The sequence below is a fragment of the Crotalus tigris genome, unplaced genomic scaffold (genome assembly GCF_016545835.1).
Source record: "Crotalus tigris isolate CLP2741 ecotype Arizona unplaced genomic scaffold, ASM1654583v1 scf7180000024439.5362192, whole genome shotgun sequence".
NCBI lineage: Eukaryota > Metazoa > Chordata > Lepidosauria > Squamata > Viperidae > Crotalus > Crotalus tigris.
In genome coordinates, this window is record NW_024100609.1 from 1,847,782 (window position 1) to 1,872,095 (window position 24,314).

Genomic DNA, 24,314 nt, shown 5'->3' on the forward strand with positions numbered 1-24,314 from the left:
CAGTAATTTCAGTGGTGAGATTCAAATATGTGAACAACCGGTTCTCTGTGTGGATGCTGCTTCCGGAAGTCCATTCTGAGCCTGGGCAACAAAAAAGTAGCTACCAGTTCTACCGAACTGGTGCGAACTGGCTGAATCCCACCACTGAGTAATTTCCATTTAAACAACAACTCTTAAGGTTGTAGAATTAGATTTTGCATTTTGTTTTGGGGCTTGGTTGTCCTGTGTATAAGTACTGTCATTAATGATGCTAAACTATTTCTAGTTTACTTTCTAAATACTCATATGTTAATTGGAACTTTCACATTTTTCCAAATTTAGTGATACAATTCTTCTAAAAATGTGTTTTAAAAGGACAAGTTATATAAAATGTATATAATGTCATTTTAAGTATGACTTTTCTGAGTTTAAAAATACAGTAAAAACAATAATATAGGATTGACTTATAATTGAACATACATTAATCTGATTTGGAAATTGATTGTTTATCAATTCCTAAATTAAATGTATATCATTCTTTGAAAAAAAAGATTATCTGAGATAATGTTGTTTTTATTTCAAATGATTGGACTTGCAAAACATCATTTAGAGAAATGATATTCCCCCCCCCCCAAAAAAAAAACCAACCCGAAGGTTGTTTAAATGCAGAAAAAATAATGAATTTTAGTGATAAGTTTTTTCCATGATTTTTTTCCTACATGCTAGGAAAAGTTTATAGTTTACAATTACTTATTTTTTTCATCTAGTTCCATTTATATTGAATCCAAAGAGACTCAATGTAACATTAAAGTTATTTTAATTTTGAAAGAGCTCTCTTTCTGGAGTATTCAGCTGAAATGCTTTCTCTTATTCATTTTGGCTCCATCCATCTAATTGCAGCTGGTTCAACTGTTGTTTGCTATATAGATATAATAGTAAAATGTGGTCAGTATTAAATTAAAAGTGACACATTTTAATTATTCTTTTTAAAATTATAATGGAGAAAATTTAGACTAACAAACCACTTCATTATTGTTTCTGAGAAAATGTTATGGACATAACTAGGAACTGAGCTCATCTTGAAGGAGATTTTATTTAATCTAGCTCTAAACAGCATTGTTAAATATTTGCTTTCTTTTCCTGTATCTTTCTGGAATAATGCAAATTATGGGCTGGTCAAGGAGCGGGATAAAGGTAAGATATGAGATATACTATTTTTAAAGTGATGTTGTTCAGTATTCCATTTTAACTAAAAAAAGTTATATAGTAGCATAAAATTTTCCATATGGCAATTATTGTGGAAAATGTTCCACAATATTGTGGAAAATTGTGTGTGTGTGTGTGTGTGTGTGTGTGTGTGTGTGTTCCCTGTCCAAGCTTTCTCTCCAACCCGATCTCTTTTGAATCAATCCCCTGCTACAGAAAGAATCTCAGAAGCTCACCCTTCACCCACCAGTTCTGAAAATAAATTCCCTCTAGGTGCCCTTCTGAGCTATTGGAGGTCTTCTTGGGCTCTCCTGCTAAAAAATGAATGGCAGCTGTGGCCAAGAATTTCTTTTCATACGTATATCTTGTTGCTAATTGTGCCCACTGCTGGTTTGGGGGGGGGTCCAATTCCATTCATGACTTGGTCACCTCTCAGACTGTTGGAATGCAGTGTGCAAGGGGCTGCCCTTGAAGACTACCTAGAACAGTGGTTCTCAACCTTTTTAATGCCGCGATCCCCAACCGGCCATAAGTCGAGGACTAAACCGGTCGTAAGTCGAGGACTAAACCGGTCGTAAGTCGAGGACTAAACCGGTCGTAAGTCGAGGACTAAACCGGTCGTAAGTCGAGGACTAAATCAGTCGTAAGTCAAGGACTACCCAACTGGTCGTAAGTCAAGGACTACCCAACCGGTCGTAAGTTGAGGACTTTCCCTGCCCGGGAGCATCGCACATGCGTGGTGTCGCCCCCTGCGCCGGCCGAGGCGTAGCTGGCAAGCGGAAGAGACGGAGCAGGCCGACCACCGCCTGGGCCACCAGCTGGCCCAGCCCAAGGGAGGTAAGGCACCCGCCAGAAAAGGAGAAAAAATGGCAGACAGCCTTGCTTGGCAACCCCCGTGAAATGGTCGATCGACCCCAGAGGGGGTCGCGACCCATAGGTTGAGAACCGCTGACCTAGAAGCTGTAACTTCTGGTCCAGAATGTAGCAGCCCAAGCAGTTATGGATGCACTTTGTTATACTCATGTAACAGCACTACTTTGCTTCACAGTAAGTTTCCAGATACAATTCAAGACACTATTATCTATAAAGCACTAAAGGACATGGCTTATTCGTGGGACCATCTGTTTCCAATTAACTCAAATTACCCCATGAGATCCAGCAAACTAGTCATACTTTAGTTCCTTCTACAAAACAATGTAACCTGGCAAGACCCAGGAGTATTCTTTCCCTTTTGTAGCACCTGTTCTATAGAACAGCATTCCCCCAAGATTCAGATGGCCCTGCCTCTATTAACTTTCCATACAGCCGACAGCCTGATTCTTATCCTAGGCATTGAGCCAAAGCTTTGACTGAGTCAGTTCAAAAAAGAAAGACTGTAAGGAAGATGTGATGGTTAACCATGGTTATTCTAGATCAGCGGTTCTCAACCTATGGGTCGCGACCCCATTTGGGGTCTATTGACCATTTCATGGGGGTCGCCAAGCAAGGCTGTCTGCCATTTTTTTCCCCTTTTCCGGCGGGTGCCTTACCTCCCTTGGGCTGGGCCAGCTGGTAGCCCAGCTGGTGGTCGGCCTGCTCCGTCTCTGCTGCTTGCCAGCTATGCCTCGGCCGGCGCAGGGGGCGGCACCACGCATGTGCGGTGCTCCCGGGCAGGGAAAGTCCTCGACTTACAACCGGTTGGGTAGTCCTCGACTTACGACTTGTTTAGTCCTAGACTTATGACCAGTTTAGTCCTTGACTTACGACCGGTTGGGGGTCGCGGCATTAAAAAGGTTGAGATCTGATTCTGGCCATTTGGAAGTGGACTGTGGCTCATGTGAGCAGAGGCTGAGGAGGCAGCAATAATGGGAAGCAAATGGTAGATGAGAAGCTGATGCAGAGACCAGCACAGCAAGTTTTACAGACCAAACCAGCATAGTGAAGCTTGCAGTTCAGTGTATTTTTGCCTAGTGTGGTGGGGATGTGGCAACAGCTTTACTGACTGTTCTGTTTGGACTCTACTAGTCACTTGGGCAGTGTTTGGACTGCTTCTTGGGTTTCCAAGGAGCTCCAGGAAGATGAAGCATTTGGAGGACATCTAGAATTCCAATAGAGAAAGCCAATGATTAAGAAAAAGTCTATATTAAGGATTATATGGTGGTGATAAGAAGAGTGAAATGTAGCTATTTCTCTCATTTTATTGTGTCCTCAGATAAGCATCTTGTGGCCCTGGCCAAAAGTGACTAAGTCCTTGTTGGAGAAGGAAGAGCTGCAGGATCACTTGCAAGACTGTTTTAAGGGATATTCTAACTATCCAATGGCTTGGATTTTGTAGAGAACAATATGAGAATAAACAGTAGTGATTGTCTTCTTGTCAGAGGGGGATAGTCCTGTCTGTCTTGAATGACCCAATAGCCATCGACAACTTTCATTGCTGGGCCTAATAACCTTCAACATTTTTCATCAAGTTTTAGGGAAATGATAATCAGGCTATGGCTTCAGAGAGCTCTGGAGGAAATGGATTATCTTTTTTGATGAGGGTTTAGGCTGGGACATAATAATGAGATAACATTGATCATACGTGTTGATGACTGGCAGAGCTGAGACAGTGGCGTGCTACCACTCTTGTTCTCATTGACCTATCGGTGCCTTTTAGTGGGAATGTTTGCAGGGAGGGGGAAACTTGAAAACACTAACTTAAGCATTCCAGTATAATTTAGGTTGTACGGTTTTAGAAACAGATAACTTGAGGTGGTACCCTCTTGGAAGCCAAGATCTATTTTTACATTTGGGATGATAATTTTGTGCCATAAGGCTGTCCTTAAAAAAACAGTAATTAAAGTAAATAGGAAAAGGCAATAATGAAAGAGTGTGCCCCAGAAAAAGATTCATTGTTGGCAAAACGTGATTGCTTTAAATAGTTGAGTATACCCCCAGAGCTGAAATTGTTTTACCACATGACTCAAGGGGTTACTGGGATCCTTCTCCATCTGTGGTCTTCCCAGAAGAGAGGGCAGGGCTTTGTGGGTTTTGGTTTAGATTGACCTCGGAGAGCATAAACTGTATTTTGAATTTTAGATCACCACCTAAAATATTGTCTTTTAGAATGTGCTTTTTTGTTTTGTTGAAGCTGTGGCCTCTTAATAATTTCCGATGAAATATTTATTTAAAAGGTTTTATCTTCCTTCTTACTGAAATAATACCTGCTGATTGAAAATGATCCTCTGTTTTTTTTAGTAGGCAAGTAGAGTTTTCCATGCATGCTTTAATCCTACACATTGCTATCATTATTTAAGGTTAAACCTTAATTGACCTAGCTTACCCAAGGTTAAGGTTCTAAAATAACTAGAAATTCAATAAACTTTTTTTTTTCCTGGAAGGAAAAAAAAAAGGATGCCAGCTACTGAAAGTTGTGATCCTTTATGCTGTTCCCAGTTGAACCGAATACGAATGGATGGTAAACAATTAAAATAACGGTGTATTTTTACCTCTCCCCCCAACCCTCAGGTGATGGAATCTGAAAGAAGTAATAATAGTAACACAATCTGTTTTCTAGTTAAAATAAAAACCTGTGGCTAGTTGAGGCTCAAGTACGGACATACTGGATGTCACATCGGGACATGGTCAAAGGAGGATTTCATTTGATGGTCTACCACAGGCCCTTCATTCCTTGGAATGCAGAACTATGAAACACATAAGCATATGCCTTATAATAAGCAGTGTGGCTTACTAAGGAAAGCACTGTGTTGCCACTCTTCCCTCAGTCCCAAATATTATTACCATTGACATAGGTAGGCTAGCAAAGGTAAAACAGCCTTAAAGGAAAATTCTTCCCAGAATAGTTCCTTGGCAGGACAACTTGTCCTGCTTTGCAGAGCATGGCCAGCACAATATGGCATGTGTTGGCTTTTTGGTGCATGCAGTACTAATGCCAGTGGGCACACTGTCCAAAGGGAAATTTGAGCAAATGAAGTTGGGCAGGGTTTCAAGATGTAGGCATGATAGTAGTTACATGGTTCCTGGCCATTCTCATGAAATATCTGTGTGATATTTTTGTAGCTTGTGTGCTCAAACCTATAAAAGCCTTGTCCCTTCTGACACTTCCAATTGTTTTAATTTTGTTTGGACATAGGTGGTGCTAGAAGAAGGATCAAAAGTCATCTGACTTTTGAGGAGTTTGGACTTTTTGTTTAACTGAAGAAGAGGTACTCAGCAAAACTACGCTTGATATTAAAATAAGGCTACAGTATAAAGCACACTTAAAAATTGATTCCATCAATATCAGTAAGGCTACCTTGACTATAGAGTGGAAAGGATTTTCGCCCACAAATTGTTAAACCAGCAGGAAGAATCTAATCAGAATTTAGCGTCCTCTGCAGCAAACCTAGTGACAGCAAAATGATGACATATACGCAATGAATCTCATATACGCTGTCATTATGTAGTCTTGAGGCCCAGGTTCTGATAGGATTGTGTAAATTGCAGCATACTGTGATATGATGAATTGCTCCGTCAGCAGATACCTAGCATTGGGACTATCATGTGGGTGAGGACTTTTATCTTCACCCTCTTCTGAGGTGGCAATCTAGATGTAAATGGATCTAGATTGGTCTGCTATGATTTTCCTTCCAGATGAGAGTCCATGAATAGTTCCTTTTTGAGTTTGTTCAGAATACTCTCATAGATGTTTTTTTTTCCTTTGCCGTGGGCAGTGTTTCTAGAAGGGTCGCCAGTGTTTTGTGAGGCACCTTCCCATATCACAGAGTCCTTCAATAGAAATGTCATTCTTTTTCAATGGTTGCATCTAGTTATCATGAGGGTTCTGTGTTTTTTTCTTAATTTGGAGGAAATAATTTTAGACCTTTGCTGTAATTCATGCTAAAAATCCTAGACATTTGGGCTTAAGCCCCATTTGTTGTGTATTTTATTTTTAAATTGGTGTAATTGAAACATTTGCATTTAATAGGGTAAAGTTTAACCCAGATCCAAGTAACGTTGTTTTAACTATGTATGATATGTATTTCAAAATAACTTTATCATATGAGGCAGAAATTAAATTTTTACATTTAGATTTTCTAATTCACATTGTCAAAACAGTCTGAATTCACCTTGGGGAAGCAAGTGTAAAAATGGGGCGGGGGGGGGGGAATAACCACTCTGAACATAACTTGGAATTTCTGCTCAGATCCAACAAGGAATATTCTTAGTTTATGGAGGCACACTGTGAGGAAAAGAAGTGTTGCTTGATTTAAAAGAATCAGACTGTAGCAATCCTTCCCAAATTATAAAACATGAAGAGTACAGTAGCTGTAAATGTTGTGAGTTTATTGCACTAGAAACTTTTCAAATAACTATTGCTGGAAAATGGAGTGGCAAAAACTAGATTTCATTCAGACAATGCTTTTTTGTAAAAAAAAAAAAAAAAAAAAAGGTGCCGGAACTCACACATGTCATGCAACCCGCCTTGCCTACCAAACAAAGTTTCATCCAAAAAAGGTGCCGGAACTCCGTTCTGGGCGTTCTGTGAGAAAAAAAGCCCTGCATTTAGACATTCCAAACTATGACACTAAAAGACCCTGCACTTGGAAGCAGGAGGGCCTTTGCTTGGACTTTCCTAGAAAAATAGGCCATTGGAATCAGAGCTGGAAATAGTTTTAAGCAGCAGAAGCTCTGTAAATGCAACATTTCAGACATGTTGGAAAATTACTGGGAGTAATTTCCAGTTTAGTTTGTACCTGGCACACTCCCAGTCAATCCCTATATACTGTATATGCTGATGAAACCATGCACACAGCTCTGGTTGATTCAGTAAAGATCAGCAAGCATTAAAAAAAATAACTAGTGAAAAATGAGACAAAAGGCAGGCAAAAATAGAGTGAGTGAGTGAGTGAAAGAGAGAGAGAGAGAGAGAGAGAGAGAGAGAGAGAGAGAGAGAGAGAGAATAGACTACAATTTATTCTGTTTGTCTATGTCAGTGTTATCTATCTATCTATCTATCTATCTATCTATCTATCTATCTATCTATCTATCTATCCATCCCACCCACATTAGTAATGGTCAACAGCATCAAAATGGCACCAACAGAAGATGGAAGGTTTGCCTCTTTTTATGTATCTGTGATATGTGCAATGCATATTAAAAGGGGATGAGACATCATTTCCTACTTAGGGCTCCCCATGTTGTTGTCTGACTACCATTATGGATGCCCCTAATTGGCAGGGACTTGACATTTCACTAAAAAATTGTTGGGGGCAATGTAAATATATATATACATTGCTTACTGGTGTACACCGCTTAGAGAGTGCTTGCATTTAAAGCGGTATATAAGTCTCATAAAATAAATAAATAAATAAAATAAATTCCCAATTAATTAGGCATAGAATTACAGTCACAATATTCCAGTAGATAAAAGTCTGGGATGCAGGTAAAAACACTGTCATTGAGGATATGTTTATTAAAGGCCATCTACTTTCCTGTTTTTAATTCCCCTATATAAGTTTTATAGATTATGGCTCAATGTTTTCTAATTTTTAATTCATTTATTTAATCTGATTAATACAACCATAGATAACTACTTTGAATCTTGAATTTATATGTATATACCATGCTTACTGAAATCTATTTTCTCTCTGGAACAATATTTTCTTATTCAACCACTGAAAAAATAAACAAGCAGAATTTGTACATTAGTTGTTCATGCGTAATAACCAGCAAGCGGATTTGGTTGAACTATTCACAAATAAGGAACCAGTTGTTCAATTCTAGAGACAAAGAGTACAATATTTATATTCTAAAGCTCTAAAACTCTATCACAAATTTGCATCAGAAATGTTATTGAATCACTCCTTGTGTACGGCAGTACTAATCTAATGATAATTTACTTTAACATTTAATTTCTAATGCAGTTCTGTGTTGGGTTTTGGGGTTATTGGAACATTTATTTATGTATCACATTTCTATGTTTCTATCTCCTTTTTTAAAAAGCTACTATCTCTGGGATGGCTCACATTAGCTAAAAAAATGACAACCATGTGTAAAGTTAGCTCAAATGCTGTTTCTCTTTTGCAAAACTTCTCTGGGAGGGGATATCTTGCAGTAGGAAAGAGGTTGGAGTGTCTTAAATAAAGGCTTAACTGTCTTGTTACCGTATCTGTTTTTTCCTTGGAACTACTTGTGATGTTTTCTTGATCATCCTTTGCAGGATTCTCTACTCATAATTAACAACAAAAAACAGTTTTTAGATTAGCATACCTGCAACATTTAGTTTAGTAGTCATCTTCGGATTTGCAGCCAGGGACTGCTAGCTGTTCAAAAGGCCCAGAATAATAGCAGAGTAGATTAATGTCTGCTTACAAAAAAAGGAGTGATCCTCAGACCTAGAGGACTGATTTGAGTGGACAAGCAAGAAAAAGAAATGAAGCAGCTCTTAAATAATTTTAAAATTCCAAGTACAAGCCCACACTGTGTTTCTTGCTTTCTCCAATGTCTTGAAAATATGAGAAAGACTTAGATTAATTTTTGTTTTGTTATTTCCTGTGGACCTTCTTTGACAATAGAAAAAGGGAAAGGCAAGCATTCTTTTCCCTAATTAAAAAATCTCTGCCCTTAACAGTTACATGGCAATGCACAAAGTTAAGGCTGTAGTACTTTAAATAGGAAATAACACAACCCTAGATTTGAAAATACTGTGTGTTCTATTGGCTATTGGCAGGTATGTGGATTTGTTTGTTAGCTGCATTACATGAACCAATTTTTTTTCTTACCAACTAACATCAGATCTCCTTTCTTCAGGGACCTGTGTGCATTTGATGCTTAGCTGCGATAGTAGTGAAGTAGAAAATACAGTGGCATTCCAGAAGTTGTAAAATTACATAGGAATAAAATAGCCATTTTCTCCTTTAAGATATAAGGGGCTTGGAGGTTAAATCCTATGAAGATCATTTACAGGTACAATCATACTTAGCCTGAAGAAGAGAAGACTAAGGGGAGGCATAATAGCAATCTTCTGATGCTTGAGGGGTGTCATAGGGCAGCAGCCCTCAACCTTTCGGGCACCAGGGACCAGTTCTGTGGAGAAAGGTTTTTTCATGCAGCAGAGGAGGCCTGGTTTTGTGTGCTGTCTGCTTCACTGCTGTCTGCTTCACTTGTTTGTGCGGCTGGTTGCTGGCATGCTGCGGGCTGGTACTAGACCAGGAGTTGGGGACCCCTGTCATAGAGAAACGGGTGTGGATTTATTCTCTGTAGTGCTCAAGGGTAGAGCAAATATCAATGGATACAAGCTTAACCGAGAGAGATCCAAACTCGAAATAAGGAATTTCCTGATTGTGATAACTATTAAGCAGTGGAACAATCTGCCACTTGAAGCCATGGGTGCTTCACCACAGGAGGCTTTTATACAAAGAAAATTTATCTAGGATCATCTGAGGTTTTTTGCCCTGGCAGGGGTTGGCCTAGCAGACCTTTAGGTTTTATATCATATTTCCATGATATAAGACTTGTTAGTTGGTGATCCGTCCCACATTTCAGTGTTTTGTCAAGTGGAAAGTTGCCCACTAATCTCAGTGATTCAATGGGAAATCGATTTGAGTTTTGCTATATCTAGTTCAGTATTAATAAGCATACCATACTGGGTAATACTACAATAACTCACCCTCTGATGTAGGGTAATTATTTGAATAGAAAGGGACGAGACACTTTTCTCACATTTGCAATTTCCAATATGATCTTGTAATGCCGAAATGTGTTTTACATGTGGGGTTTCATAATGTTGAAAAAAAAATGAGGATCTGTTAGAAAACATATAATCTCTCTATAAGAGGAAATAGGAAAATTGTAATATCTTCAGATTTTGGAAGAAAGGTTGTAGATAGAACATGGTCTATTCCTAGAATGAATGATAGTTGAAAAAGAAGCAAAAGACTACCATATACAAATAAACTGAAGTGCAGTAGGAATGGATTACTTAAGAAATGTGATAAAACAGAAAGGGATAAGGTCAGGAATGACTAGAAGTCAAATAGATGTGCAAAATACCCCAAGCACCAAGTTTGCTTTAGTTCCACCATGGCTACGTTTGCTACACCTGTTGCTGTCATTTTTTAGTGTTTCCTTGACTCCAACTCAGATTATCCTAACCCTACAACTATGGAGGAGGAGAAGGAGAAAACTAAGAGCTTGTGGTTTAATATACATATAATTATTCTTTCTCCCTCTTCCTCTCTCTCCCCCCCCTCTCCTCCTTCCTGTATAAATGCAACACACTTTTGTAGAACTTCACATAATGACAGTGGATTTCAAGTTGAAGCTAGTATATGTTCAATGACTTTTTATTTCCTTTTTTTCTTTGGAACAAAATTCAAGAAGAAATGAGCCACAACATCCACCGAAAATAAGATTGCTTGAACTCCCCCCCCCTTCCTTTCTTGTTTTCTATCTAGTTGCTGCCAATTGTAATGAAAAACAAGCACCATACTTCTAGATGGCCAAGAATTCAATAATAGTTCTTGTTTCCTCAACAAGTGGTGGAATCACAATTGTGTAATGCTTAAAGGCTTCTGCTTACAATTAGTACTGTAGTGATATGGAAAAAAGGCATATATCAGCTAAAATAATATCCAAAGGGGGTGAGAGGGAGAATTAAATTGTAACTTCACTTCTTTTACATTGACAGGTAATAAAATCACATTGTTCTTAAATTTGCTTATACAGTCAATATGGTGTAGAGGTTAAGGCAACTGGCTAGAAATCAGGGCTAGTCCTGTTTAGGTACAAAACCATCTGGATGGTCTTGGGCCTTACCTTCTCTCTGAGAAAGTAAGCAGTGGTAAAACACTTCCAAAAACCTTAACAAAAAAACTTCAGGGACAAATGGAAGCAGTTGCCAGGAATCAACACTGACTTGTTCTTTGTATATTATTAAGCATGATTGTATATTATTTTGCTAGTATTAAGGCGCATGCATGTTTTGGACATTTAAATAAACCCAAGCCATTTATGTTTATAGGATAGCTAAATTGTCTTTAGGACACTCTGGGATAAGAGCAGCAGCAATCAGGTACTCATATACTTTTTCTGCCTTCTTCTAGTCTCTGATTCCAATTGTTACATAGCTAAAGAACAAGTTCATCAAAGCAGAGAAGATCAGCATGCACTGTAGACAATTCAAAACTCTTACCAGCTGCAAAATCACATGGAGTGGGAGGGGACACTTCTACAGAAGCATCTTGGGGCAATTATTGGGAAAATAACACTCAGTCTAGCATTAGAGCTTCTCTGAATGTTTACATCCAAAATATTATTTAAAACAGGATTATTGATGGGCTTCTTGATGTTGTGAAGGATATGATGAATATTCTGGTTAAAACATTTCATATGTACAACCAGGGTACCAAACTGACATTCAGAGTAAGCAATGAATAGGCTTTCCCTTGACTTAATCCATTCATTTGTGAATGGATATACTTAGTGCAATTTATTCATTTGATGTAGTTTTCCCAGTGTTGAATAAAGTTAGTTATCCTCTAGGATAGGGGTCTTCAGACTTGGCCCTTTTATGACTTGTGGACTTCAACTCCCAGAATTCCTCCTGGGAGTTGAAGTCCAAAGACATAAAAGGGCCAAGTTTGAAGACCCCTGCTCTAGGACATGCCCAGGCCAAAGCCCACAGACTGACATCAACAGCAACAATTAAATTTTGAGAACGATGGGAAATAATAAAATATGTGAGTTGAATTTATCAAAGTATATTTTGTCTTTTTTAAAAAAAATGGTTATTATTTTGGCAGTACAAAATCAGGAAACTCAGATTGACAAATAAAAGGAAGTTGACAGAGCTATCTACAACCTTTATGCTGCTCACTTCTGCTTGAAAAATTGTTTGGACAACTTTTTACTATATTCAGAATAAAGGAAATGTGAAATTTTGCCAGACTTGTTTAAAACTGATTCACTGTTCCCTTTCCTTTTCAGATTATTCTGCAATGACTACAGCCAGATACAGACCTACTTGGGACTTGGTGCTTGATCCTCTTGTGTTGTGTAAACTCTGCCTTGGGGAGTATCCTGTGGAGCAGATGACAACAATAGCACAATGCCAATGCATCTTCTGTACACTGGTTAGTGAACGTCAAAGAATTCTATGTTCGCATTCATCTAAACTACCATCAAAGTCAACAAGGGTCATGTTTGTGCATCTGTGGGCAAGACTAGTACTGTAGTTGAGGGAGCAGCATTTATGATCACATACACAAGTATACATTTTTAGACAAATAGCAGAAATACTATATTGTCTTGTATATAGGCTATGTTTCCTGTATACACTTTTGTTCATCTCTAGTCAAACAAATGAGGAAAGAGAATGAGGATTCTGTCTATTTAGGTAGGACTCAAAGGACTTTGTCGTTGGTCAGGTTTATTTAATAAGTCTACACTGGAAAGATAGGGTTTAAATAAAAATATTTGTCCTAGAAAATGTTTCAAGCTCTTTGGTAGCATTACTTAAGCAGTTCGCACAATCACACTCCTTGGCTTTTAAAAAATGGTAATGGTTAGAACAAGGAAGGGTGATTTTTTACAGTTGAGGAAGAGAACGTATTTAATTGTTATTTCTGCTTTATTTTTTAAGCTCCTGGGGATCAAAGCAGGTCATGTAATAAAATCAAGAAGTCAGAGAAGGGTGGGAGGCAATTTTGGGGCCATGTTTTCCTCTTTTGGGCATTGTTTGAGAGGTATATTTTAAATTTATAGTTGCACTAAATGTACTGTAAGCTTAATTCCTCTATTTCCTTTTATTTCACACCAAAGTCAGCACAAATGTTTTCTTTAGTTATACAACCTAAGGAGATGAAATCTGGAAAATATGATCCCACAGAGTCCTCTCTGTGAAGGGCTTTGTCTCTTAATGGATTTTATTTTTGTCTAAGATGTTTTTCTTTTCGTCTCTTAAAAGACATTATGGTAGAAATATTATCTGTCAAAGTACATTTTGAAAAGTACATTGGATAAAAAGAACAAAATATCAATTAAGGTAGATGCCATTAAATTATACATCTCTTACGCTAATTTGAGAAAGTCTACCATTTAATTTTAACGTTTAGAGAATCAGTTAAACAATAAAAAATGATTACTTAACTATAAATAAGAAAAGCTTGATATTATCTGCCTCCGGGAAATACATCATTCTTCTAAGGCTAATACTGAAAGCTTCCTGGATCAGATACCAATGTTTAGTTGTAGGCTGGCTCTTCTAAATCTAGAAGAATATCAGTTGTAATATCACAGAATTTTCAGTGTTATGTCAAGAAATATCTGTCTCACACAAGGCCTTAAACCTTTTCTGTCACTGCACCTGCCCTTTGGAACACCATTCCCTTCCAGGATTAGATTGGCCTCATCCATGATAACCTTTCAGAAGTCCCTTAAGACCTGGCTGTTCACCAGGTTAGACGTTCCTGTGCGATATTGTTAATCATTGCGTAGTCTTTCGTGCTTTCTGAGCTTGGTTGTTTGTTTGCAGACCAAGCTCAAAGAGCACCAAGGACTCCACAGTTCAACCATGAGCTACGTACAGGTAGTCCTCGAGTTACGACTACAGTTGGAATTTGGGACAACATTAAATGAACTGCCTCAAGTAATAACCAGCCATCCCTGATCTTTCCAGTGCATTTGTTAAATGAATGCATGGGTCATTATTAAGTGGAGTTCAGGGGTGGCGAGATCCTGGGAGGCCCAGTGCAGGCACAAGCCCACCTGCTTCAGGCCTCCTGAGGCCTCTCTCACCCTGAGAGATCCCATGCTCCACTTCCTATCCCTTGGGTGCCTTACATGCCAGCTACCGCATGCAAGATGACTGTCTTGCCTATGACATGTTTGTCACTGGCAAAACAGCACACCTGCTTTTCCTGATTCTGCCCCTGCCCTTCCTCCTGCCAAGGGACCCCCACTTTTCTGGGGCAAAGCCTTTCAGAGCTTTCTGCACCAACCATCTGGCCATTGGGAGGCTGCAAAGCTCTTCTGCCAGCCCCCGCATATAAAGTGAGTGACAGCTTCAGGACCAGCTTCCGAAAACCTTTTCCTTGCTTATCCTCCTCCCTCTCTCACACAGAAAGCCACATTTGCTCAATAAACAATTTTTTTAAAAAAAGCTGGGAGGGACAGACTTATTGATTCCCTCTACCCCACCCCAATTAGGTGCTAAAACTAAACTCTCCCCCTCTGCTCTCTAATCTCTACCCCTTTTAAAAACCTTACTTTGACTCCAGGCTGAAGGGAGAGGAACCAAGCAAGCAAGGAGAGAAAATCTTTCTGCAGCTTTTTCCCTCGAACTGGAGAGAACCCCCCCCCCAAAATCTTCAAAAGTTAGCCTACTAACAAAATGGATGATGCTGGATCTTTGCAAGCTTTAGGTGTCTGTCTGACTTCCGGTAGAGCCCAGCTAGGACTTAAAGGCTGGACTGTAGACAGTAGACTGCCCTCTAACTAGTCGGATGGAGTTAAAACGTGCAAAGTCCCAATGTCCTCCATTTTATTGCGCAAGTTTCTAGTTGGCTAACTTTTGAAGATGAAATTTTTTTTCTCCAGGTCAAGGAAAAAAGCCACAGAAAGATTTTCTTTCTCTGCTTGGAATTATAAGAGACTTGAATCAGTTCCTCCAAATTCACGAAAAATTTTACTGAGTGAACTTGAGTCACCCAGCCTTGACCTCTTAGCATAATAAACTTCATAGAGTTACTGGGGCGGGGAGGCAATGTAACATCACAGTTCTTTAGAAGATTAGTGGTATAAAAATTTAAAGTTATAAAAAGCAATGTTGAATGGAAAAATTTAGTTCCCTGTTCAACTATATTGTGAGACATAAGCCCTTTCTCTGTCAATTATCTCACAGGAAAGTTGGGAAAATACAACCTCATATTCCCATATTTACTTCTTGAGGTTTTTTCAAGCAAGGTGATGAGATGGATAGGAACAGGACAGGACAGGACAAGGATGACAATATGTATCCATTCCAGATTTTTATATGAACCTGAGTCTAAGACCTGCATTTTGAAAGTCTGTTATTATTTGAATATTATTTATTCACTGATTTGGGAGCAGTATTAGTTAACCTGCATGCCAGTCTTAGTTAAATATGCCCATACATGTGAAAGAAAAAAGAAGATAAAGCAAATTACATGTTCTTCTTAGGCAGAGAAGCAAAAGACAATCTGTTAAACAACTGCCTGGAGCTCTGACATCTGGGTTTCAAAGAATGACATGCCAGAGAACAGAAAATCCGTCTGGATTAAACACATAAATGTATTAAGAGCAACAGCGGTGGAAAAAAAATGTGGGTGTTGAACTCCATCCATCCAATTAAAAAAAGATTGCTTCAGTATTATTTATAGGGGAAGTAATTAATTGGTTTCAAACACACAATCTTTGCCCTCATCTGACAAGGGATCCACTCACCAACTTGACAACTTTAAGAGGCGTGGACTTCAACTCCCAGAATTCTCCATGCCCCTTAAAGCTGCTGCGGTCGAGAAACACTGCACTGAGCTAGGCAGGCAGTATTTTTTTTCCTCCCAGAAATACTTAGATAAAACAAATGGCAGCTTAACATTCAAGGGTAGTTATGGGATGCTATTCCCTTTGCAGCTTCTACCTAGGTTCAGGTCTGCCATTGCCCCTGGCATAGTCAAATGACCTTTTCTTTTTTGGCAGACTCAGTAACAGAAGGCAGGAAAGCATTCGGGTGTTGCCTAGACAAACCATGCAGGATTTGCATTGAATCAGTCAATCGCCCTCCACCATCTCCCCAATTATTTTGAAGTATTTTCCAAATATTAGCAATGAAAAGAAAAATTATGCTAGGCATATTTTATCCTGACTATTCCTGTCTTTTGGCTTTAGACAGCTGCAACGATAATCAATCTGTTTATGTGTTTAGTACAATTTAAGCACAGGGGGAACATCATGGTGCCAAGTTTGACAAATTGCATAGGATCTCATTTGCATTTATTGTTACAAGAATCTTAAATGGTCCTATAAGAAAATTACTCTAGGGTGACCATATGTGGCCAGACATATTGTATGCTCTTGTCACCAGACAACAAAAACTCAATTACAAACTGGTTGTCCTGTTTTCTTTTTTCTATCTACCATCTGCTGTCAGCTCAAATTGCTGATTTTAATGCTGGGTTGCCTTAATTTAGTGCAAAGCATACTTCTAGCCATAAGATGGGGAGGGAATTGTAAATAAATCCCCTTTATGGATTATTCTAATCTGAAATAAACTCCTAAAGCATCCCAATCTTTCTCTCCTACCTCCTCCATAAGAGTGTGTGTGTTAAAGTAACAGATATACTGGTAATAATGACCACTAAAGTAGGATTATGGAAGTTGATTCCACTTTGACACAGTGATGCAGAAACATCTGTCCTGGAAAAAAATTAAAATTGAGATAATATTAGGATTTTTTTCCTACTAACTTTGTATAGAAGTGCATGTGTGCATATATGAGAGTTACTCAATGCAGAGTCATCTTTCTAAGCCCATAGAATGAGAACTTTAGTGTGTGTGAGGCTTTCAAGACTGCTTTACTTTGGGAAGGCAGACAAATATAAAAATTTCACTCCCTTAGCGATACTTGGAAAGCCGTTATAAAAAAGCCCTTAAAGAATACACATTAGCACAATAGTGTCATTTTGGGACAGGAAGTAGATTGTGGTTAACTTTATTCTGGAACAATATAGTGGGTCATTTTTGTTGTTTTCTGCCAGATTCAGATCCTGCTTTAGAGGACATGAATCACTTTGAGATTAGGGATTAAAATTCATGAGCATTTGCAGGAAGCAATCTTTTCAGAGGGCAATAATTATCAAACACGTTTGATCAATTAGTGTACTCCTAAACAATTAAAATACAAATCTTCGCTTTCTGTGTATTCCCTAATGATCATGAATGTGAATGGGGGAAGGGGGTGGATTGTCGGCAGAGCACAGACTGTTCTTGGCTCCTAGGTTTTCCCTTATGATTTATCTCTCGGCCTGCTCCAGGCTGATTCTGATTTAAAACCCAGAGCAAGGGAAAGCAACCTTTTCCAGTCCAAGAGATGATTTGGCTTTATAGTGGAATGCATTCAGGGGATTGGCAGGGTGTATGTGCATGGTGTTTTCAAAAAGTGAACAGGGTTGAAACCACAGCAAGAATCCTAAACTGGATTGAATGTTAAATTACAATTAATTCACTGAAATGAACGAAAAACTTGCAATTTGATAAAATACACTGTATTTATTTTTCCTTTCTTTCAAAGTGCAGCTACAATTTGGTGGTTATATTTTTAGAGGTTTAGGGATCCAAGTTAGTGTCACAGATGGTGCACATTTGCTCTAGAGCTGCTATGCCTATTGTGCAAGCCACATTGTTTTGGATTAAAGCTGGCAGTTGACAAGAACAGAGCTAAAAGGTCGTGATGGTAGAATGGGGCCAACATGGATAGTTTATCTTTCACTCTTACCTAAAATCATAAGAATAAATGCCTGTATCAGGTTCAGACATTCTTAAGTGAGTTCTTCAAGTACATCTTAAAAGTTGAGAACCATATTTTCTTAATATCTTCAGCAACATTAGCAGCAACAGTCCCAAAGACTGGTCCATACTCCATCTAGTTTCTCAATCATTCATTTCACTATGTACATCCAAGTTGTTTCTTGGAAGCTGTCAATTGTTTTACTTTTAGCAAGTGCATTTCGACCCAGAAAACGCTTGTCAATGTCGTCCTTTTTGGTGCTCCGAAAAACAAGCCAACAAGCAGGAACGAAAGACTGATAGTCTGGTTGGGTCAGCTACCGTTTGCAGCAGTCCTGGAGGCTTTCCTATGTGGGGTTTTGAGGTAGCGCACACTGGGCAGCTCTTGACATATGCTTCTATGTCCGTCCGCATCCGGGGCCATTCAGTTAAGCAGACAATAAATCTGATCAGCTGACCCAAGTAGAGCTCTTGTGAGAAGTAGAGTTCAAGTAGAGCTCTTGAGAGAAGAGAAAAATTCTTCTGCCATCCATCCCTTATAGATTACACCACTGTATTAGATCATGGGGTGACGCTTGCAAGAAATTTCTTCTGGCCAGCCGGTACCATGATTAGCATAGCACTGAGGTTGCATGAATGAAACAGTGACTGTGTGCTATGGGGTTAGGTAGGATTTTGAAGTTTTCTGACTGTGTTGAGCTGCACTATTCTGGTATAGAGAAAAGAAAGAAGATGGATTAAGAGTTCCTGCTAACTTTATCAGTTTCAACTTTATTTCCACCTTCTTTGGATTTATGACTTGGACATTCATGCTTACAAGCGATATAAAACATGTACTTCTAATCCATTCTTTGACCTCTTGACCAGGATGGCAGCTACCAGTTTTGTTCTTGATTCACACTGTTATGCATACAATTTACATATGAACCTTCCAATTGACAATTTTTGCAGCAAATATATTTACCGTATGTATACACAAACACACACACACACTGTTTTAAGATTACTGTTTTATTACTGCTCTTGAATGAACAAATAATATGTTTTGTTATGAGAACTCGTGTACTATAGTATTTAATCACAAAAGAATATCCTCAGGCAATACATTGTTTGGTCAGAAGTATTTCAACATTCATAACTTTTATGAATGAATGTCTCCGGATGTTACACTATAAACAGGAAACTTTGACTATCTAGGTCAGTGATGGCAAACCTTTTAGAGACCGAGTGCCCAAACTGCAACCCAAAACCCACTTATGCATCATTGGGTGCCGGGTGGGTATGGCCCATTGGCTGGGTGTGGCCAATTGGAGGCTGTGGCCCATTGGGGGGGGTGGCTGCAGTGGTAACGGCAGACTGGGTGGGACTAAAAAGTTCAATCAATCAATTCCAAATTTGCAAGATCTTTTTTTTTCCCCGTAAGAAGTTGAAATTGACTGATTGATTGAACCTTGTTTTTTTTTTTTTTTTTTTTTGTACACGGCAGCGGAGGCCTAAAGCGAAAAGGTTTTATAAAACCCAGCTGAAGGCCTAGGACTGGGGTGACAGCGCACGTGCCCATAGAGACTGCTCTGAGTGTTGCCTCTGGCACCCGTGCCATAGGTTCGCCACCACTGGTCTAGGCATAATAATTACACTGGTGTCATACTCTGTGAATTAGTTTTCATTAGTTCCTGTCTGGCTCCTAAGCAATGAACTGCACATTCTTTGGACAAGACAGCCATTCCCAGTCAGAAGAAGACATTATGGATGTCCAGGGGATGTGCAAGTACATTTCCTAAAGCAGATGTAGGGGAATAGCAAATGTACGGTGCAAATATGGGGGTTCCAGTGACCCAAATGAGGAGATGGGGATTCATTGAAAGTTTGCAAACTAATATTTTACTAAGTGCAGCTCTTAAAAAAAGATGATCCACAAATTTCACAGAATGGAAGCATATTTTGTATTTTGATTTAATTCATAAATGTAACAAGCAATTTCTTCAAAATTCAGCTTGTGAAATGCATCTGGAGCAACTCCAGCTGTTAAGATGCCATAAAGTTCTTCTTAAATTAGTCATTACCCTCACTCAACATGTGATTCTGCACCATGTTTTCTTTTCTAGCATGCAATCGGAGGGTAAAAACTGCTTCTTTCTCCAAATTTTTTATTTTATCTTTTTTATTCAGAGGGAGAGTAAAGAAACAAGTGACATTTATGAGCTGCAGGAACAGTATATTTGGTATTATACTGCCTGCAAGGAACATATATCGTGTAAGATCATGCTGTCTCTGGTGACCTTTATGGTTTCCTTTGAAGTACTGAGCAGCTAATAACTAGATGATAACCCAATGGACCAAATTTTGCTGTTGGACCAGTTCTGCTAGTAGGAGGAATCATCTGATTTGCATGCAACTCTTCTTCAAGCAAAGACAAGTAGAGGAAAACTGCATCAATGTGGACCCCAAAGCAAACTGTTTCAATTGTGGTTTGGAAAATGAAGTGGAAAGGAAGTAGAAAAGATGGATGGATGGATGCATGGATGGATGCATGGATGGAAGGAAGGAAGCAAGCAAGCAAGGACGCAAGGAAGCAAGGAAAAAGTCTTTGGAAAAGGTCTGCTTGTTAAGAAAAATAGGTCAGACTTCAAAAAAGTTGGCTTGGTGCAACTGCAAAACCAAAACGTTGTGCTACCATAGCTGGTCTAGGATTCAGACATGAAAATCACTGAGTGACTTTGGGTCATTCCGTTTCATTGTTAGATTCCAATTCATAACACTGTTGTGAGAATAACATCTCACATTTTCATGAGCTCCTTGAAAGAAAGGTGGCTTAAATTATGTAATAAAAATATATTTTTTTAAAAAATGTTTTGATGTCTACCCAAGTGGTTGTTCTTCCACTAAACTGATATTAGAGCCTTAGAAAGATGACAAAGAAGTCAGCCTAGGAACTGCACGTCCTAATACTTTTGTGGTTAGATTTTTCTATATATGAATTTGTTTGTTTGTGGATAGGATTTAGCTTGCTTTCTGAGAGCTGAATCTTATTATGCCTGGAGCGTTCATTTCTTGTATAATTGTCAGTATTTGATTATCCTAAATTCTCATTGTTTTTTTTTTATAAAAAAACCCTCTGATATCAAAGAACAATATCAATATCAGCCCAATAATTTGAGTGAATTTCTGCTGATTAAATCATGTGGTGATGCTTGCTGGCCCAGCAACCCCACTGTCACATGATCGCAATCTGCATGCTTGACAACTGGATCACATTTATGAGAGTTGCAGCCTCCTGTGGTCATATGATGGCCATTTGTGACCTTCAACATTGGTTTCCCAGAAGTAACATCAATGGGGAAACCAGCAGAGAAGGTCACGAGTCACCCTGGTACCTTGCTTACCCCCTTCCGACAACAGCCACCTCCAGCATACTTGCTCTGTGCCTCCTGAGCCACCCACACACCCTTCTCTGCCCAGCAACAGCCCCCCCCAAACCTTATGTCATGTATTACCTGCCTGCTGGCCTGCTTGCAGGCTCCTTGGGACTTGTTTAGTGACCCACAATCCTTGCTTAATAATGGCAATGAAAATGCTGGCATTGCTGATGCTAAGTGATGCAGTCGTGGGATATCATATTTTATGACCATATCTCTAAGTGATGGAAATTCTGGTCCCAATTACCATCATTAACCAAGGACCCCATAAGAGATTGCTTAAGGGTTGCATACTTGGAAGCTGGAAATAGCTCAGTGGTTATTAAGCACATCTTTAAAAGTTTCTAAGAATTTGGAGCAGGAAAAAAAAACACATTGCTTTTTAAACAAAAAAAATGCTGTGTTTTGTGGTTTATTTGTTTATTTATCTATTAAGGGGTAATATTAATCATATTAATTTTTCATTGTCTAATTCATGATAAAGTTACTTGCAGTAGGTGTCATCTTTTAATATTCTATCAATAATAAATTTAGAGATAAAGACTATTTGGTTCACTCGAAAAACTGCAGAAACCTAACCTAAAATAATAAACTGAGAAGAAACTCATATACAGGTATGAGGAAAAAATGAGTATTTCTGACTCCAAATTATGGGTTGGCCATGATATCCAATCTAAAACCATTCAGGTTCCTTAGACTTACCTGCTGAGTGGAGCATTCACTCAGCAAACTTTGTACCTTCATTAACAAAGGATTTTGCAGATAATAGCACGGAAAGGGCTCAGATGTAATTATGCTACTCCTGTGAATTAACTCCTAAGGCTTATGTTGACTTCATTATCTGAAAAGTATTCAATATTCTATATAATTCCCAGTCACTGTGTGGCATTTATAGTTCTTTTCCCTGACTTTTCACAGTGCCTGAAACAGTATGTGGAGCTTTTGATCAAGGAAGGCCTTGAAACAGCAATTAGCTGTCCTGATGCTGCTTGCCCAAAGCGAGGTCATTTACAAGAAAATGAAGTAGGTTCCCTCTACATCTTTATCTTACATTACAGTCACGCTCACTTCTAATTATAAATCGTGATTTTTTTTAATTATGTTCCTTTTTGTCCGATAACCTTTTGGTTACAATATAATTATATTAAATGTGCTCTCTCTTTCCCCCACTCTTTCCTTTCAACAGATTGAGTGTATGGTTGCATCGGAAATCATGCAGAGATATAAAAAACTACAATTTGAAAGAGGTATTGTATGTGGCTACAATCTAGAATCCATATTTCACCTCAACTATGGAAATAATTTGGTTCCATTTAAAAAAAAAAACACCAACAGTTTTTTATTCTGCTTTGTTCAGTGTTTTCTGGAATAGCCCTATAAATAAAGGAAGTGTTTTGATGTGATTTTTATTTTATTTTTTATTAGATTTATATCCATAATACTCCTACCTCCTATTTTCTCCACAATAAACACCCTGAGAGAGAATGACTGGCCCAAAGCCATCCAGGCATCTTAAATGGCTAAGGCAAACTACAAATCACAATGTCCTGATTTTTGTATGCCTTAACCATTTAACCACTACATCAAACTCACCTATACTTCATGCCCATACAAAATCTGGTTGGCTCTAATTAATTGCTTGGGATAAAAAAATGTTAAAGTCACCCCACAGTCATGGCACATAAGACCTATATAAGGGATCCTTATATTGTCTTTGGTATTGTATTGTAAAAGTTGAGATTTCAGACTAGGTTCAAGCAATATTTTCATGGCTACAAGGAGAGAAGTGTTGCACAAAGATTTTCAATTATTCTTCTCACCAAAAACTCCTGGGGATAAAGTGATTAAGCAGTTTGTTTTTCCTTTGTGGGAGTGGTGTGGGAAAGGGTTTTTACTATATGTAACATTATTTTATTAACGGGAAACAAAATTCTGTGGAGTTTAGATACTTCTCCCAAGAAACTACTATGCATGGGGTGTTGTAGAACATTGTGGGGAGAGAACAGAGGCAAGAATGGCTCATGTTTTCTTTGCTTTCCCATTGTGTTTGAAAACAAAGTGTTTGCATTGTTCCCTGTACATTCTATAATAGTGAAAGCTTTAGAATGCAGCATTATCAGACACTGGACATTCCTCATTGTGTTCCACAACTTAAGATCAATTCCAAGTCTTCATCTTTGACATTGGAATATAAGCAACTGCCTGATACCACATTATTTATTTATTTATTTATGAGACTTATATACCGCTTTAAGTGCAAGCACTCTCTAAGTGGTGTACACCAGTAAGCAATGTATATATATATTTACATTGCCCCCCACAATCTGGGTCCTCATTTTACCTACCCCGGAAGGATGGAAGGCTGAGTCAACCTTGAGCCGGTGAGATTTGAACCGCTGACCTGCTGAACACAGTCAGCTAAAGTGGCCTGCAGTACTGCACTCTAACTGCTGCGCCACCTCAGCTCATTATGGATACCTAATCTATTACGCCAGCCTCCAAATGAATTAAATGTATTAATTCTGCTGTTAAACTACAGCTTTTCCCAACTGTGCCTTATTTCCCTAACAGAAGTGCTTTTGGATCCTTGTCGGACTTGGTGCCCATCTTCTTCCTGCCAAGCTGTTTGTCAGCTTCAGGAATCAGGACCTCAGAGCCCCCAGTTGGTGCAATGCAAAGTCTGTGACATAGAGTTTTGCTCAGCATGCAAATCTAACTGGCATCCAGGACAAGGATGTCAAGAAAATATGCCAGTCAGCCTCCTTCCAGGAGAAACAAGGTACAAAGCTATTGAGTGAAGTGCACGTGTGCCTAACATATTACTAGTAGCTTTTTCACTCAGCTTTCACCAGGTTGGTTTCTGTTCTCTCAGCTGGCATAATTTTAGTTGACTGGATTTTTTTTAACCTTAGTATCAGTAGCAACCACAGCAGTGGACATGGGGCTCAGAGTGATGCAAGCAATATCATGATGTTGCAATGCAAACCCTCCCTCCTTCTATAGGCAATGTGACATTATAAGCACGCTTCAAAAAACCCCCGTGTTACTTCTTTTGTCATTCCAACCAAAAACAATGAATGCCTGTAAATGTTGCTTTTTAGCATTATCCAATTAGACTGAATAACAAAACCAAAGGATGATCTTGGACTCTATTTTTGAACATGATTGCATCACATATCTTCCTTTTTATGACCCTGTGTGGGGTAAGGTTACGGTGACCAGATAGAG

General features: G+C 38.8%; 1 protein-coding gene across 1 annotated transcript in view; it reads left to right on the forward strand.

The window, feature by feature from the left end:
- RNF144A (ring finger protein 144A) overlaps positions 1 to 24,314 on the forward strand; it is a 69,773-nt gene that overhangs the window by 37,201 nt on the left and 8,258 nt on the right. The window contains exons 2-5 of the mRNA XM_039331896.1: positions 12,133 to 12,278; positions 22,005 to 22,109; positions 22,273 to 22,333; positions 23,658 to 23,865. Of these exons, the coding sequence (XP_039187830.1) occupies positions 12,133 to 12,278; positions 22,005 to 22,109; positions 22,273 to 22,333; positions 23,658 to 23,865 (520 nt within the window). The remainder of the gene's footprint in view (positions 1 to 12,132; positions 12,279 to 22,004; positions 22,110 to 22,272; positions 22,334 to 23,657; positions 23,866 to 24,314) is intronic.